The sequence below is a fragment of the Adiantum capillus-veneris genome, chromosome 12 (genome assembly GCF_014529385.1).
Source record: "Adiantum capillus-veneris isolate H3 chromosome 12, ASM1452938v2, whole genome shotgun sequence".
Taxonomy (NCBI): domain Eukaryota; kingdom Viridiplantae; phylum Streptophyta; class Polypodiopsida; order Polypodiales; family Pteridaceae; genus Adiantum; species Adiantum capillus-veneris.
Window position 1 is genome coordinate 159,115,572 of NC_140942.1, and position 18,540 is coordinate 159,134,111.

The following is an 18,540-nucleotide window of genomic DNA, read 5'->3' on the forward strand; positions in this document are numbered from 1 at the left end:
AGCAAATGGCTTGCAGCTATTAACAAATGGCTTGCTGAGATATTGCTGAGACATAGGCTATGAGTTCGCTTCAAGTATATGTGTATAAAAAGCGTGAATATTAATATGTTTTCCTTTAGATAATCTATACTATATCCAAAGGAGGCCAATGCCCGATCTTCAAATGCCACAAGGGGCACATGCACCATAATGTAGCTATGATAGCATGAGCACTACACTTGGAGACCGTAGTGGAAGCACGAATCTGGTTTGTGCTTGTAGGAGTGGTCATCATCAAGTTGAATGAGGATCTCCTCCGAGAGGTTCTTAAACAAGTCGAGCTCCATGAGGACGGAGCAAGGGTCGGGGGAAACGATGTGTTCAAGCGGCTGCCACCATAGCTACGAGTATAGGGTGGTTTTGCAGCTCATCCCATGACAATGAGCAATGAGGAGGCTCTTGGAGTTTAGAATTCTTATCTAATGCTTGTCAAAAGTGGGAAACGTGGAATTATATAAATGGGTCTGGAGCTAGATTATATTAGAAGGTCTTTACACTAAGTCTCTCTAGTTTTTATAGGTATTCCAATTTCCCACCTCAATTTTAAGTTTTACACTAAGTCTCAAAACGATTTTATAGGTATTCCAATTTCCCACCTCAATTTTAAGTTTTACAGGTAAATAGCAGCTCTTAGCTCTAGCACAACGAGCCAGATAGCAGCTCGGCAGCCAACAGTTGATGCTGGGGAATCTTCCCTTGCTGGCTGGTGATATTGAGCACAACCTCTCCGGCAGCAGCTCGGCCAGCGAGTGGAAGAGGGTTGCAGACTTTTGATTGGATGGTAGGAGGCTGGAGACATTGCCGTAGGAGGTGAGGCGTGGGCTACAGCGGCCAGCCAGCCACTTGTCGACCAAAAAGAGCACTAGACACGTATGCACTCGCCCCTGCAAGATTCTCTTTGGTTGGCCGGCTGCTCTGGTTTTGTTTAGAATTCTTATCTAATGCTTGTCAAAAGTGGGAAACGTGGAATTAGATAAATGGGTCTGGAGCTAGATTATATTAGAAGGTCTTTACAGTAAGTCTCTCTAGATTTTATAGGTATTCCAATTTCCCACCTCAATTTTAAGTTTTACACTAAGTCTCAAAACGATTTTATAGGTATTCCAATTTCCCACCTCAATTTTAAGTTTTACAGGTAAATAGCAGCTCTGTGTTTAACGCATTGGTCATGGCGACAGGATGTCTACTGCAGACTTGCATCTGCATCTGCGCACGCTGATTGATACCACGAGCTCTTGACGATCTGCGCAGTGGATATCACTCTTATGGGCGTCCATGTGCTGCAGCATCCTAGTTTAACCTTCAAAGCCTTCTCCTGCCAAGGACGATCAGGCCCGTGAGTTCCTTTGCGATCCTGGACTTTGCATGATGTGCTTCATGTCCGTTTCTACCTGATAATGTTTTGGTCTTTTATAGTGTAGTGCTGGGATGTGATTGTCTCGTTTTTGGCAAAGGCTGGCTTCACACAACACACCTGGGTTCTGGCTTGCCATAGTTGCGTCATTGAGGGGGTTTCACAAAGCTTTTTTGGAATCGTTTTTGCACCTTTCAGTGCGAGAATTCGAGGGAACATTTTGGTAAGTTTCTCAATTTCACAATTTTCTGTTTGAGCTCAATTTAGTGTTAAGGCACTCGCTTCCTAATAGGAAGGTCAGGAGATCATACCCCAACGAACCCTTTGTTTTTTCCCCTAAATGGCACTTATGATCCAGGGTTTCCTTTTTGGAGGCAAGCTCGCCATAACTGGTGGCCATGCTTTTGAGCAGCTCGTAAGAGAGGTAAAGGGAGGTCAATAGAGAGAAGGGGAGTAATAGCTTGTGTTGCAGGAGAGGAGACAAGGCGATTGATGGCATGGTTTCTATCGGCTATGATCGGTCCTTCTCTCTTGATGGTTAACCCCTGAATAGAAATCATCCCAACCCTCATTGGTTTGGATTTGTAAAGTTTTGATCACTAGGTAGGCTGAGACTAGGCCCTGCCCTTGTAACCTAAAACTGGAAATTAGTGCACTCAAAGAGTCGACATCCCAGACATAAAGCTCCTCAAGCACTTTTCGTGCTTTCTGAAGTGCACCACTCCTGGCATACATGTCGACAAAGGGAATACCAATATCGCATCTTAATTGAACAGCCCAGATCAATTGCCACACGCTCAAGATACAAGCATAGGTTATTGCAACTAGAGAGATGCCCCCGATTTGCATCTGCTGAAAACAGCCTAAAGCTTGCTGTCCCTGCCCCTGTTAGGCATATCTAGAAATCAATGCAGTCCGCTGAAAATAGCCCAGAGCTTCCTCACCCTGCCCCTACTTGGCATATCCCACAATTAGTGCATTCAAGAGTCGACATTCGGAAGAAGAAGCTTCTGAAGCTCTTTTCGTGCTTTCTCAACTGCATTATACTTGGCATACATGCCAACCACTATTGCCACACGCCTTCAAGATGCAAGCATAGGTGATTGCAACTAGAGAGATGCCCCCGGTTCGCATCTGCTGAAAACAGCCCAAAGCTTCTTGGCCCTGCCTTTGCTAGGCATATCTGGAAATCGGTGCACTCCAAGAGACAACATGACAGAGAAGAAGCTATGAAGCACTTCTGTGCTTTCTGAAGTAGACCACAGTTGGCATACATTGTGAGCAAGGTAGTGTCACCAGCGTGTGACTACTATCTATCCTTTTTGTTGATTTCTTTCTTATTATCTATTTACTTTCACTTTTTGGAAACACCCCTCGGGAAATCTAACTGCCCTGCATTGCATAGCTAGTGTGGAACTGTCCAGAGGGAGTCCAGGCCTGAGGGCAAGAGAGCACTAAGGTTGGACAAGGACTATGGTTAGCCAAGTGGGGTCATTGACTAGCCAAAGTGGAATCCTTTGCTACAGAGGCTACATTTCAGTTTTGGATGTGGCCACAGTGTACAAAGAGGGTCGGATGACCTAGAAAGATATAATGGCAGCATCTCCTAAAATTTAGGGAACTGCTATTTTGGGACCTGAAAATGTCTTCGCGTCATTACGTGCAGTTTGACATGGGGATCATTTTGTTACTCTGTGGCCAAGTCAACAGAGGCTGCAGGTGAGATATTTTTAGACCCGAGGGTCTAAAGCGGGAAAATGCACAAATGAGTGACACTTGGCACTTTGAGGCCAGTTTACTACTTATAGAGAAGGCAAAAACGTGATTTATAGTTGGGAGGCTCATTTTGCAAGTCTCTGTCACAGGTTAAGAGCTATGGAGTGCTTGCTTTCCCTCTTATGCACAGTGCGGTGCCAGGAGTGATGCCCTGCACGCTACGCACTGCCCTCTCTCTCCCCTTTGGCAGTATGTTATGCCCCTCTAGTGGGCTCTTCATTTGACCAATGTACAGTTGTGTGGGTTCATGCGCGATTGCCGAGGCAAGAGCCTCTTGCACAGGTACTGGATTAGCTAGCGGCTAATCCCCCCGCAGGTACAGGTGAATTCGGAGAGGTTTCACGCCAGAAATCTCGTCCGATTCAAAGGGCAAGTAGCCCTACAGGTGCGGGAGCTCGAGGACTTGCTAGGGATGCGACCGGCACGCGAAACGGAGCCCGAAACAGTGAATTACAGCCTGCTGTGTATTTTTGCAGGTTTAGGGTTTTGGCCCTAAACGGACCCTAATACCCCCAGGAGGTTCGGGGACGCAAGGGGACCGCTGTACAGGCGATCTGGAGCATTTTCAGGGCTGAAAACAGAGAATTCAGCGTGCTGCAGATTCTCGCCAGGTTTTGCAAAGTGCCCGTATGCGTCGGGAAAGTCAGTCAATGCGTGGGAATACTGACCGTGAATGGTTCTAGTACAGTTATGCTGCCGAAATCGGGCTGGAACAGTGGAAATTCAGCCGAGTTTGTGCGGGGCAGCTTGTAGGAACCACAGCGTTTATTCCCTCTTTTGAACAATAAAGAAATACCGAAAGGGGCGCCTAAGTTAGGGGCCAATCTGGTGTCTGTCCACTCATACAGGTGCAATCTAGCAGCCTGTATCCCTCTCCCCTTTGTTGTGTCTTGAAAGTACAGGTAAAATAGACGACTAATAATGGGTGAAAGCTAAATCAAGGTTTAAAGTAAAGTCTACCGCCCTTTTTGGATTGAACAGGCCGGTTTCATGGTTCCATCGACGGGATTAAATCACTTTTTCCCATAGAAGTGAGCCTTGGGCAGTTTTGGGCTTGAAGACACAGGGGATCATAGACGAGACACAGGGAATTGTAATTATGGCTGACAGACCAGATGATGTGACTGAAGAGGTTTCCTCTTCACAGGGTCAACAGACACATGAAGTGGGTGAGTCCTCAAGACCACCACAGACTGATGATGATATATTCAGGACCCAGTTGGTTACTGCTGTGGCTATGTTCACACAAGTAATGCAGAATCCGAGGTTTTTAGCCTTTCTGCAACCTCCGGTTCCGTCTCAGCAAGTTGGGTCACTGGATCATATTCAAAAGCCTGTTAAGGCTCGAACACAGGTGATTCATACCGCACAGTCAATGGAAACACCTGTACACTTGACGGAGAACATGCAGTCTCCACAACGTATGCCTAAGGTGCAAGAACAGGTGGCTGAGATGCCAGTTTTTCAAGCTGTACCAATTCAGCCCGCCACCTTTCAACAGCCTATAGCTGGTTCTAATGGGCAGGGAAGCAACTTACAGGCTATGCAACAAGTCTTCCCACCACCTTCAGTACACCCTGGCTATTTTGGAGGTGGATCCGTATTCCAGAGCATGGCTGGTCATGCACCTGGAAATCAGTTTTATACGCCAGGAACAGTGTTTGCGGGTGCTCAAACGATGATGCCTAACCCCATGTACAGTGTCATGGGTATGCAACCAGGGTTTCAAAGCACTCAGGGACAATTTGGGATGCCACAAGCAAATTTTGGCATGGCTGGAATTACAAATCAGCAGCCAAATATGGCATTTCCAGGTCAAGTTAATAGCGGCCAAGGAACACAGATGAACCTTAATAGTGTTCCCATGTTTCAGTCACTTCCATATGACAATTTAACGCCGCTGGAGAGGCCAACTCCGTACAAAGAAGGTGGCAAAGGTGTGTCATTCACGACCTTTACAGGGTTTGATGACAGGAAGAAGGCTCTTTCATTCCTCCAGCAGTTTGATAAGGCCTATGCAGGGGGAAACTTTACAGAGGCTTCAAAGGTCCGCAAGGCAGCCACTTTCTTGACAGGGAATGCGGGACAATGGTGGACAACTTTATTGCTTCAAGGGCAAGCTCCGTCCACATGGATTTACTTCAAGCAGATTTTTGCAGCAGCATGGTTATCTGATGATTTCGAAGCAGATGTCATGACAGAATGGCACCAGCTTAATGCTGCCACTTGCAGAAATCTGGATGATTACAATCGGAAGTTTTGGAAAGCTCTACTTCCAGTAACTTCCTATAGGTTTGTGCCATTGACAGAACAGATTGAAAAATACTGTTGTGGCCTACCTAAAGGATTGAGAAAGTACTGTACGAAGACAAAAGTCACTACTTTGACGCAGCTCATCGAGGTAGCAAACACTGGCAATGGTTTGCTCAAGGGAGAAGATTGTGAATTTAACACTGGCGTCAAGGCAGGATCAGGCAAGAAAAATTCAGCCAAGAAGCACGTTCCCAATGAGGCTCCTAAAGGGACTCAGGAGTCGGCCAACGCAGGGAAAGACAAAGCTACGGCTGAATCAGAAAAAGGACCAGCAAAGAAATGGAAAAGACGTTTTCCTCGCAAGTCAGAAGAGCAAAAGAAGGTCCTGAGGACAGAGAACAAATGCTTTATATGTGAGCAGCCTGGCCACATTGCTTACAACTGTCCTACAAAGAAAAGGCCAGCTGATTCTGAAGACAAGGAGGACAGGAAGGGAAAGAAGCCCATGGCTGGTCTAGTGCCAGATATGGTGGGCGACAAGCCAAATTCAGATGCAAGTGAGCTTTGCAGAGCATGGGGAAAGGTTAGGGATCAAACAGTGCTTATCTTCTTTGATCCAGGTGCCAAAGCCAACTTTATTTCCCCAGAATTGGCTTCAAAGTTGGGAATCAGACCTGAAGAGATGGGGTATACAGCAGAGGCAGGTTTGGCATGTCCTGGCCATACAGAGGCTGTGACACCCATCATTGGAAAGTTGCGTCTACATATCCAGTCCTATGTAGATGCTGAAGAATTTTACATCATGCCACTGGACGGATGTGATGTGTTGTTAGGTATTCCTTGGTTGTTTCGTGTACAGGGAATCATGGATGCCTACAACAAAAAGATCACTGTACAGAGCAGGGGAAAGACTCACATTCTGGATGTAAAGCTTAAAGGGGAGTCTATTCCTACTGTATCAGCTTCTGCTATTACTTCTGTAATGAAAAAGCATCTTTCTGCGTACTTGGTTTTTGCACGTGAAGTGTCAGATTGTGATGAATCAAATTTATCTGTGCTAGATAAAGAAAGGTCAATGTTTTTACAACAGTATAGTGACTGTTTTTCCGATTCATTACCGTCTCAATTACCGCCAGAGAGACCCGAGGACCATGCGATAGATTTGGTGCTAGGCTGTAGCCCACCAACTAAGCCTCCGTACAGGGTTAGTGCGGCTCAGCAGAAAGAGATAATGGGCCAAGTACAGGAGTTGTTAGAAAAGGGGCTGATTCAGCCCAGTTCATCTCCATTCTGTTCTCCAGTGTTGTTGGTGCAGAAAAAGGATGGCTCATGGCGTATGTGCATCGACTACCGTGCACTGAACAAGAATACCATCAAGAATAGGTTCCCTATACCTAGAATTGATGATATTATGGACAAATTAGAAGGAGCAGCTATGTTTAGCAGGATAGATCTAAAGAGTGGGTATCATCAGATCCGCATTAGATCAGAGGATGTGCACAAGACTGCTTTTAGAACGACGTTTGGCCTTTACGAATTTTTAGTGATGCCCTTTGGTCTCACAAATGCTCCTGCTACGTTTAATAGGATGATGGACAGAATTTTCCGTCCACACCAGCAGTTTGTTGGTACATTCTTTGATGACATGATAGTCTACTCAAAGAATGAAGAGGAGCATAGGCATCACTTGGCCATTGTGTTCAAAGAGCTACGCAGTCATAGGTTGCTCATCAATGCAAAGAAAAGTGAGTTTTTTCTGGAAGAGATTCACTTTCTGGGACACATTGTCTCAAAGGATGGTGTCAGAATGGATCCTGCAAAAGTTGAAGCGATCAAGTCATGGCCAAATTTGAAGACGGTGCATGATGTCCGAAGCTTTTTGGGACTATGCTCCTATTACAGACGGTTTATCCGAAATTTCGCTGAGATTGCTTCACCTTTACATGCTCTTCAAAAGAAGGCAGTCACCTTTAGATGGACACAAAAAGAGATTTCAGCTTTTAATCTCTTAAAGGAAAAGATGACTTCGGATCCAGTCATTGTGTTGCCAGATCTTAGGAAGTCATTTGTGGTCCAGTGTGATGCCTGCGGTAGTAGCATTGGTGCTGTGCTAATGCAAGATGGCAGGGTAGTAGCCTATGAGAGCAGAATTTTGCAAGGGCCAGAGATGACCATGCAGGTCTATGAGAAAGAGTTACTGGCTGTGATTCATGCGCTCTTAAGTTGGAAACACTACCTGCTAGGTGCAGATTTCGTTGTCCAAACGGACCATCAGACCTTGCGATACTTCTTGACACAGACAAAGTTATCTGAAAAGCATATGCGATGGGCAAATATCTTGTCCATGTTCCATTTTCAGATTGTGCATGTGGAAGGCAAGAAGAACGTTGTGGCTGATGCCTTGTCAAGAAAGCCACAAATTTCAGCTGTGTCGATTCCTTATCATCATGAACTTGATGATATGAGAGAACAGTATGCAAATGATGAAGATTTTGCAAGGGTCTTCGAGCAACTAATGGATGGACAACGTCATGAACACTATCTTCTTAAAGACGGGTTCATGATGATGCATGGCAGATTGTGTGTCACAAAGCCATTGCGACGCAAAGTTATGGAAGAGAGTCATGTCCCACCGTATGCAGGGCATCGTGGTATCGATGCTACAGTTAAAGCGGTAGAGACATTCTTCTATTGGCCTACATTGAGAAGGGATGTGGATGCCTTTGTGCGAGAATGCCTAATATGCCAAAAGGTCAAGTTTGACAGGCAAAAGGCACCAGGGTTATTGCAACCACTACCTATTCCAGATAAACCATGGGAAAGTATTGCTATGGATTTTATCTTTGATCTTCCAAGAACGCAGACAGGAAATGATGGTATTTGGACCATTATTTGCAGATTCAGCAAACAGGCTCATTTTATTCCTGTCAGGAAGAAGATAAAGCCAGATCAGATGGCACGCTTGTTTATGAGCAATATTTTCAAGTATCATGGCATGCCACAGTCGATTATTAGCGACCGTGATCCACGCATGACAAGTTTGTTCTGGAGAGGCTTGTTTGAGAATATGGGCACCACGCTCAAATTCTCTTCGTCATTTCATCCTCAAACAGATGGGCAGTCAGAAGAGGCAAATTCTACTGTCCTAGATCTGCTGAAGTGCTATGTGTCAGAGCATAAAGGAAGGTGGGAGCAGTATTTGCCATTGGTGGAGTATGCATACAATAATACAGTGCATTCATCAACTGGCAAGGCACCCTTTGAGATAGTTGAAGGTGGCAAGAAAGTTCCTCCCATACTGCATACAAAGGACAAGATATTTGAAGCAGATAAGTATGTTCAAGACATGGATGAAATGTACAAGAAGGTCAAAGTGGCCTTAGAAAGGACTCAGGCAAAGCAAAAGAAAGCAGCTGATCGTCACCGTCGTGAAGTGGTATATTCACTTGGTGATTGGGTGCTTTTACGCTTTGAAAAGGCAAGGTTAAAGAAGATGAAGGGCAAGGAAAGAGTGTTTCCAAAGCTCAGCATGCGTTACTATGGGCCTTTTCAAGTGTGCGACATAATCAGTGATGTTGCATATAGGCTGAAATTGCCTGACAGTTGGAAGATTCACAATGCGTTTCATGTGAGTCTTCTCAGACCCTATGTGGGTGATGTGCCAGAAGATATGCCAGCTGAAGATCAGCCGGAAGTCGAGGAACTTGACGAGATCTTGGTCCCTGAACAGATTTTGGCACACAAAGAAAGGAAAGTGAAAGGCAAGGTTGCTAGGCGTTACTTGGTAAAGTTCAGAAACTATCCACCAATGGATGCTAAGTGGATGGAAGAAGGTGAACTTGCAGAGTCACCAACTGTGTTATCACTTTACCTGGAAGCCTTCGATTTGCAACCTACCTTGACCCCTTGAGTTTCAAAGCTACATGGATTGTCAGTGTGACAATGGCTTCTGAAACAAATGATGTACATGGTATTTAAAGTGAGCTCAAATGAAATACCTGTTACATGAATGTTAGAGCTGTACAGATTGTCAGTTTGGCAATTGCTCTTATGGAATGTCCAAAAGTTTGGTTAGTGCTATAGAAGTGAGTATTTCTTGTCAGTCTGTCAAGGATACAGTGATTGCTTCTATTAAAGAGTACATGTGTAACTGCATTCTTAAACTGTCGGTTTGGGTATGCTCGAAAGTGTTACGGGATCCAACGTGTACTATAAGACAGTGGCAAAATGTGCAGCTACCATTTTGTCATTGGAAAGTTAGTGACTCAAAGCAATGGCAGAGTGTGCAGCTACCACTATGTCATTGGGACAGGGTTCACACGCAGGCAATACATGAGTCGACGAGGTGTTGAATACACCAGGGTTGACAATGAGCATGTATGTGTCGTATATGTGTCGACAGGTGTTGAATACATCAGTGTTGACAGTAAGCATGTACGACATAGATGCAAACGAGGACGTTTGAGATTTCAAGAGGGGGGTATGTCACCAGCGTGTGACTACTATCTATCCTTTTTGTTGATTTCTTTCTTATTATCTATTTACTTTCACTTTTTGGAAACACCCCTCGGGAAATCTAACTGCCCTGCATTGCATAGCTAGTGTGGAACTGTCCAGAGGGAGTCCAGGCCTGAGGGCAAGAGAGCACTAAGGTTGGACAAGGACTATGGTTAGCCAAGTGGGGTCATTGACTAGCCAAAGTGGAATCCTTTGCTACAGAGGCTACATTTCAGTTTTGGATGTGGCCACAGTGTACAAAGAGGGTCGGATGACCTAGAAAGATATAATGGCAGCATCTCCTAAAATTTAGGGAACTGCTATTTTGGGACCTGAAAATGTCTTCGCGTCATTACGTGCAGTTTGACATGGGGATCATTTTGTTACTCTGTGGCCAAGTCAACAGAGGCTGCAGGTGAGATATTTTTAGACCCGAGGGTCTAAAGCGGGAAAATGCACAAATGAGTGACACTTGGCACTTTGAGGCCAGTTTACTACTTATAGAGAAGGCAAAAACGTGATTTATAGTTGGGAGGCTCATTTTGCAAGTCTCTGTCACAGGTTAAGAGCTATGGAGTGCTTGCTTTCCCTCTTATGCACAGTGCGGTGCCAGGAGTGATGCCCTGCACGCTACGCACTGCCCTCTCTCTCCCCTTTGGCAGTATGTTATGCCCCTCTAGTGGGCTCTTCATTTGACCAATGTACAGTTGTGTGGGTTCATGCGCGATTGCCGAGGCAAGAGCCTCTTGCACAGGTACTGGATTAGCTAGCGGCTAATCCCCCCGCAGGTACAGGTGAATTCGGAGAGGTTTCACGCCAGAAATCTCGTCCGATTCAAAGGGCAAGTAGCCCTACAGGTGCGGGAGCTCGAGGACTTGCTAGGGATGCGACCGGCACGCGAAACGGAGCCCGAAACAGTGAATTACAGCCTGCTGTGTATTTTTGCAGGTTTAGGGTTTTGGCCCTAAACGGACCCTAATACCCCCAGGAGGTTCGGGGACGCAAGGGGACCGCTGTACAGGCGATCTGGAGCATTTTCAGGGCTGAAAACAGAGAATTCAGCGTGCTGCAGATTCTCGCCAGGTTTTGCAAAGTGCCCGTATGCGTCGGGAAAGTCAGTCAATGCGTGGGAATACTGACCGTGAAGGGTTCTAGTACAGTTATGCTGCCGAAATCGGGCTGGAACAGTGGAAATTCAGCCGAGTTTGTGCGGGGCAGCTTGTAGGAACCACAGCGTTTATTCCCTCTTTGGAACAATAAAGAAATACCGAAAGGGGCGCCTAAGTTAGGGGCCAATCTGGTGTCTGTCCACTCATACAGGTGCAATCTAGCAGCCTGTATCCCTCTCCCCTTTGTTGTGTCTTGAAAGTACAGGTAAAATAGACGACTAATAATGGGTGAAAGCTAAATCAAGGTTTAAAGTAAAGTCTACCGCCCTTTTTGGATTGAACAGGCCGGTTTCAGGTAGTGCCAAGTATCACATTTTGTAGTGCCACATGCCTTCAACATTCAAGCTTTGTTAATTGCATATGGAGAGATGTCCTCACTTCGCAATTAATGGAAACAGCCCAGACCTTCCTCGCCCTACCCCTATATCCTGCAATCAAAACATTGCAAGAGGGGGCATCTCTTCGCATCCTATGAAAACAGCCCAGACCTTCCTCGCCCTACCCCTATATCTTGCAATCAAAACATTGCAAGAGGGGGCTTACAACATTGTAATTAGAAGTCATAGTCTTTTAATTAGAAGTGGTTCTTTTAATTGTTTCAAAGTTTACGAAAGTTAATTGGTGATTTGAGCATTGTAACATGGAAGTGGTTCATTTGGTAGTTTCAAAGTTTGACGTCTTTTGTGGCAGGTAACTACATTGATTGGTCTGAAGCTTCTAAAAAAATCTGTTGTGGTTCCTGGTAGGCTTCTAGAAACGGCTCATGGATTGCTCAGAGGTGCAAGATCTTGTCGTTGTTTTTGCCTTTTTGAATGTTATGTTTGTTTGATGCTAGCTTTTCTAGAACTATAAATTGATGTTGTAGAATTTATTCGATAAGCTTGTAATAGATCTTAGTGTGAGTTGGCCTCGAAAATCCTTGGTGATTGTCCTTTGAGGCAACATCTATCGCTTGTTGATAAACAAAGCTTTTGTAGACAACATGTCTGTTTTGAAGTAGCCCTTGAATCTAAGTCGCATTTTTTCATTATCATCTCTCATTTGGCGATGTTAATGTCTTGCCACGTACATTCAAGCTCAAGCATACACGATAGTCAAGCCTCAGAATGGCCAATCATATAAGAAATAGCGTTTTGATACTAGCACAAATATAATTACGATGTACTTGCTTGCTTGAATCCAGAATTTTTTTTCATTTTTGTACTTTGTTAATTTCAGTCAACACCGTTTACGGATCACAATGACAAAGAATTGGACTCAAGTCTTTTATATTGTGTGATTCGAATCCAGTCATTGTGTGATCAACATCGGACATCTGTAAAATTTCAAGATGATCTCTTGAGAATTCTCTTCGAAGGTTTAGATCCAACTTTGGGGGAAAAGATGGTCACATCCTCTGAGAAGAAGTGCTTGGCATCGCTCTTGGTTTGTAAGCCAAGCAATTGGAATGGGCGACTAGGTGACAAGCAAATTCCATGCAACTTTTCTCAATTGTTACATATGTACAAAGAGAAAGGTATGGTTAGCCCTCAAGAATGGAAGCTTTGTGTTGGCATTGAGGACACTCCACATAGTCCTCAAGTGTTTGAACCTAGCATGGAGGATGCATACGAGGGTGTTGTTCTAAAATGTAGATGCAGTATGGAAGGTAGTTCTTCAAGTTTGCAGCGTGATTGTAGCGCATGTTGTGCAAGGTGTCCCCAATGTAGGAAGCCAAGGAAAGAAATGATATCGTTTCAATATATCTCTTTTGTAGATCAGTTGCAATTGATATGTGGAAGTGAGTCCTTTTGCCATGATTTCCTTGCCATGTGGAGACAGAGAGCACAATGGCTTGGAAGAGAAACTCATGACTACCCCTCACATATTAATGAGTTTTGGGATGGAGAAAAGACAAGAATGTATCAAATTTTTTGGAATCCAGATGTGCATTGGGAGGCACCGGTGGTTTGCAACAATGAATGTTGCAAACATCCTTATAGAGCTTTTTCACAGGACTTAAGAAGTCCCAAGCTATTGTCGGGGTGGAAAGAGGATCTCCAAGAGTATCGCTTTAGATGCTCAAAGTGTTTCAAGGAAATTCGCTCACAACGAAGAATGATACAGGTATAATTTTTGGTATATATTTTCTAGCCATGCATATTGATATTTTGGCTCATTGCATGCTCTAGATTGGTTATCTCAATGTAATTTTTTTTTTTTTTTGAAACAAAGGGAGATCCACGCAATTCCGCTCTAATGCTACATTGGGACGGTTTTCAAGCCGCCTCAACAACGGTGAAAGACAGTGCTGTGGTTGAGATAGTGGTGCTCAATGGAGGTAAAAGATCAATTGTGGGATCTTTACCTGTATTATTTTTACCTCTCTCACATAAAGACTTGGAGAGAAAGCACAATGACATCCTTGGCTCTTTCTTGCATCCCTTATTTCTTGATCTAGAACGATCTTTTTTGGAGGGTTTTGATGTGAATTATGCTTATCTTGCGAATGACATCAACGACAAAATACAAGGTGGAAGAGTGAAATTGAGGAGTATGCTTATGTTATGCGCAGGAGACCACCCTGCACAATGCAAGTTAGGACAGGTTAAAGATGGAGGAATGAGCTTTTGTAGACGAGATATTCCCAAAGCAATTTTTCTCGATGATCGCTATGTCTATGATGCAAATCGATATCAAGGTAGATATCCGCCAAAAAAACGGCGAGTTGAGGATATGTGGAATAGCATCCGACAATCCAAAAGATGCATGACAAAGGAGAGAAAGGAGGAAATCCTCAGAGATGGAGGACTTTTGGGCGAATCTAAATTGTGGAGACTTTTTCATTTGTATGGGTTTGATATTTCCAAGGACTTGGTTTATGATGCAATGCATGTCTTGTCTTTGAACTTATTTCAAAAGTTCATAAAGAAATTGATGTCTCAAGCCTCCACATCTATGAAGAAGGAGATTGATAAGGTTGTGAAAGAAGTAGAGAAAGCGATTCCCAAGGCTATTGTGAATAGTGGAAGATGGCCACGCAATCCTTCTCGCCATTACAAGATGTTCAAAGCCGAAGAATGCTAGAAGTTCATCCAGTGGTGCTTACCTCATATTCTAAATGTGGTTTGTGGCATTTCAAAAGAGGATGTGGTCATTGGAAAGTTGGTTGGTTGATATTCACACATGTTTTTTGAGTGCACAAGAAGAAAAGGTTGGACCAAGGATGACATTGAAGTTTGTCGTTCTCTCTTTCTTTCATGGCGCATCTTATCGGAGGAATGGGAGGGACCAAACAGTTCTCCTTTAGAGCATGTCGCAGGTTCGTTCGTACTTCTCGATATTTTATCATGGTTTATAGTTTTGGATTAACACAATTAGTAAATATTTTGTAGTTTATGTCTTTTTATAGGAAATGGTGAACTCCTTGATGACATCTTGAGACATGGGTCTCACGATTGCTTTTGGTGTTTTTCATTTGAGAGGAGCATTTCTGGCTTCTTGAGTATATACATACCAACAACAAGGCAAATGAGGTATCGTACACCAAGTTTCATAGTCGCCACTTGTTTACAAGGGTATGGAAACAAGCGAGTACGGAGAACAGTGAAACAAGGTGTTTTGAGAGAGATGAGATGTATGTACATTCGTTTCTGGTTCTTCCAGAGGGTAATGAAGATGGAGATCATCCAAAGAAATGTGAAGATTGGCATAGTAGATGTATTATGCGAGCTTCATCTGAGAGAAAAGCACAAGATGCGTGGAATGCATGTCGTAGACTCCTCCCAGGCATTTGCAAACATCTAATAGACAAAAAGGGTATTGTAGTTGGCGGCAACAAGAAAAAGTTTTTTACACTCAACGGATTTGAGGAGGAGTCGTTGTTGGCCATCTATAATTGGATGCATCCATTTTCAAACACTTCAGAGACAATCCATTGTGGTGGTGTGCTATGTTCAAAGGCTTTTTTGCACGAATGCAGGTATGCAATAGGTGATTGTATGGTACTCTAGAGACAATTGCAATCCGTTTTGGTGGTGTGTTATGCTCAAAGGCTTTATTGGCATGTATGTAGGTATGCGGTAGGTGATTATGTGGTTTTTGAGGATCAGCTATCTCAACCAAATAGATCGGAAGAGATCATACGGAGAGGCCATTTGAAGAAGTTATTTCTTCATGAACAAGAAGGGGAAATTCAATTATTTATGAATGTAGAGGCTTTGTTGCAAAGAGATTTTAACATGGATGAGGTGACAGGGATGCCTTTAATACATAGAAGTGAGAAGGCTAACCCCACTGACAATAAGGCCATTTGATTGTATAAAGCAATAAGTTCTTTTGGTTAAGATCTACCATTAATGAAATGGATATCATGTATGACTTGAGTGGACACAAAGCTCGTAGTAGGTTGGTGTGTCCAGGGCAGCCAGGTTGCGTTCCACCATGGCCAGAGCCGGGGGATCTTATACTCGCATCCTATACAGATTCTGAGATGAGAGAAGCTTTTGTCGTAGAAGTCGACGATGATAACAGGAAAGTCCTTCTCTTTTGGGCTCATGATCACCATGCGAATGCTTTATGGCTAGATTGGAAGTTGATTGTTAGTGTGCTTCCAAGCTCTTCTATCGAGGTAACTTTCAATGTGCATATTTTTCCTTTCTTGGCTCATACTTTGATTTTCCAATTAACCTTGCAATCTTGTTTCTTTTTCAAGGTGGCGAGAGATGAAGATCTTAATTCACAGCAGGGATAGTTTTGTTCGTGAAGCTAGGGTTCTCGATTCTCTCAACAACAACCAATATGATGTATTTTTTGCTTGGTGGTTCTACCTCAATTGGTCTACATCATGGGTTCCGTCTTGGGTCCCATGGAGTCTTCCGCTTGTAACTAATTCCCACTGGCTAGGGATATTCTAAACTAACGGGTTTTATTTATGTTTAGCCAGTATGTCACTACGATTCGACTTGGCTCCATGCTTTTATTGCTAGGAAGTTCATATATAATTGTTCTTGAAAACTTGATCTGTTTTAGGTATAGGTGGGTTTTTGTGTATGAAGTTCAGAATGCATGTGCTATCTGGATGTGCATGTAGACCAGCTAATCATTAAGCTTATAAGCTACCTATTGCACCACGCTTTTACTGATCTTGCTTGATGGTCGACAGACAAACGGCTAAAAACGTTTTAGGATGATTGCTTTGCTTTCAAAACCCTGCCACCTTTTTTCATGTGTTGCAGTTTGCACTCTCCCTATTTGTGGAAATGGGGAGTGTGTCACCTCCAGCAACTCGAGTCTTCTGTATGAGTGCAGTGCAATGCTGGGTCGACAAACCATTTTCAATTCGGCTAATGGCTACTGCATTCTGTAGTGTATGTGCTCATCACATATACCTCATAGCCATCTCTATTGCAATTCATGATTGGCACTTCAAGCAAGGCCAGAGAGCTGATGATAGCTTCTTTTCACAGGTGCTGCAGGAGCGGGTTGCTCGGGCTTGAATGTTACGTTTGGTGATTCGCCTCCATCCCCTCCACTATTACCACCACCAAATGCTAGCAGAACTCAAGTCAAGGTACAAGCTCAAGTCCCGGCTCCTGAAAATAAACCATGCGCAACGGACGTATGAAATCTTGCGATCATTTTGACACAGTGTTGGCATTATATGTTGAAATATACTTTTTGATTCGAAACAAAGCATCATTTGACATTCTTTATATGTTAGAGATCTTCTAACCTTTCTGGAGCCACTCTAAATGCATGATAAGTCTTTGCCTTCCAGCAAAGGCAGGGCTCGGCTGAGGACGGTCGGCTGAGGACGGAGCTCCATTCTTGGCTTGTAGTTTATCCAGCTTTGTCGCCCATTTGGCTTGTAATTTATGCATCATGCAGAATGAGCCATCGATACGTTGTCGAGCAATAGTGTGATAGGGAAAAAAGCTGAAAATCTGCAGGTTTAGGGTTGAAAATTGAGGTTCTTAAGGGCTGAAAACTGAGGTTTCTTCCAGGCTAAATCTGCTACTCTTTAGGGGCTGAACTTGCAAGTTCTTCATGGCTGAAAAACGCTGCATGTTGAGGTCATACCTGATGAAAACACTAGGCTGATGTCTGTAAAAAACGCTAGGTTGCTGGGTTTCCAAAAATGCTAGAGAACGGATCTTCAGAAATGCTAGCTGATGGGGGATGTGTGGCGATGATCTCTTGATGGGAAACGCCAGGCTGATGGTTGTCAAAAACGCTAGGCTGAGGTTCTGCAAAACAAGAATGCTAGGGCTGAAATTGGTCCTTTTGTCGTCGTGGTTCTGCAAATGCAAAAACGCTAGGCTGATTTGCTGTGTAGCAATGGCGTCGGGGCTGATCTGTTGTGCACCAACACGCCAGGGCTGATCTGATCCAAAATGCTAGGTGTTGCTGTGGAGCAAAAACGCTAGGTCTCTTGGGGGGTTCTGTTGAAAAGGTGCCTGTTGAGCATGTGCTCTTGCTACCTCTTCTGCCAAATAGTGCTAGTCTAGGTTTGCTTATATACAAACTTACTCAATTTGCGCTACCTACTTTCCAACAAAAGTCACTTAAAAATAATAAGTGAAAAATGTCAAAAATAGGGAAAATAGGCTAAATGCACTGGAAAATTCTCCTTAAGAATTTTGATGGATTCTAATGGGAATGCTTATGATCGTACTGTGTGCAACCAGAGGATATGCATCTACACTAAGTGACTGGGCATGCACAGTCTACGAATAGACTCACAAAAGTGCCAGATCACTTCGAATCTAGACTGACTGGACTAACTGAACCCTGAATATGTTGTAGCTTGTCCACGGAGACATAGGGTTGGATGTGTCACGTGACATCCCCTTCTTTTCAAAGTGAGTACCGAACTCTATGGCATCGAGGGAGATCACCAATAGCATCCGGAATCCTGGAAGGGACTCTTCGTCGGCCCACTCTGATGTGTGGGTCGTGCGTTACTTGAACTTCATAAAGGCCTACAAGGATTGCTTCTTTGGGCCGTGCCGAAAGCGACACAAAGTCTCCTGTGGCTCCTTCGATGCTTCAACTTCGTCTAGAGTCGTGCTTCTGTCTTCTTTAAGAATCTCCATGGCTGAAAACTCCTGAAACCATTTCCAACACAAAACCATGAACATAGTTCTTAAGGGCTGAAAACCGAGGTTTCTTCCGGGCTGAATCTGCTACTCTTTAGGGGCTGAACTTGCAGGTTCTTCATAGCTGAAAAACGCTGCATGTTGAGGTCATACTTGATGAAAACGCTAGGCTAATGTCTGTCAAAAATGCTAGGTTGCTAGATTTCCAAAAACGCTAGAGAAGGGATCTTAAAAAACGCTAGCTGATGGGGGATGTGTGGCAATGATATCTTGATGGGAAATGCCAGGCTGATGGTTCTCAAAAACGCTAGGTTGAGGTTCTGCAAAAAATAAACACTAGGGCTGAAATTGGTCCTTTTGTCGTCGTGGTTCT

At 44.0% G+C, this 18,540-nt stretch overlaps 1 protein-coding gene across 1 annotated transcript in view; it reads left to right on the top strand.

Annotated features, from left to right (window-relative positions):
- The first annotated feature begins 1,356 nt into the window (after positions 1–1,356).
- LOC147446767 (uncharacterized) overlaps positions 1,357–18,540 on the top strand; it is a 36,201-nt gene continuing 19,017 nt past the window's right edge. The window contains 9 exon segments of the mRNA XM_086525945.1: positions 1,357–1,375; positions 1,494–1,616; positions 11,779–11,866; positions 14,896–15,049; positions 15,143–15,367; positions 15,369–15,393; positions 15,395–15,697; positions 15,782–16,436; positions 16,536–16,639. Coding sequence (XP_086382071.1) covers positions 14,970–15,049; positions 15,143–15,367; positions 15,369–15,393; positions 15,395–15,697; positions 15,782–15,820 — 672 coding nt within the window. The 5' untranslated portion in view covers positions 1,357–1,375; positions 1,494–1,616; positions 11,779–11,866; positions 14,896–14,969 and the 3' untranslated portion in view covers positions 15,821–16,436; positions 16,536–16,639.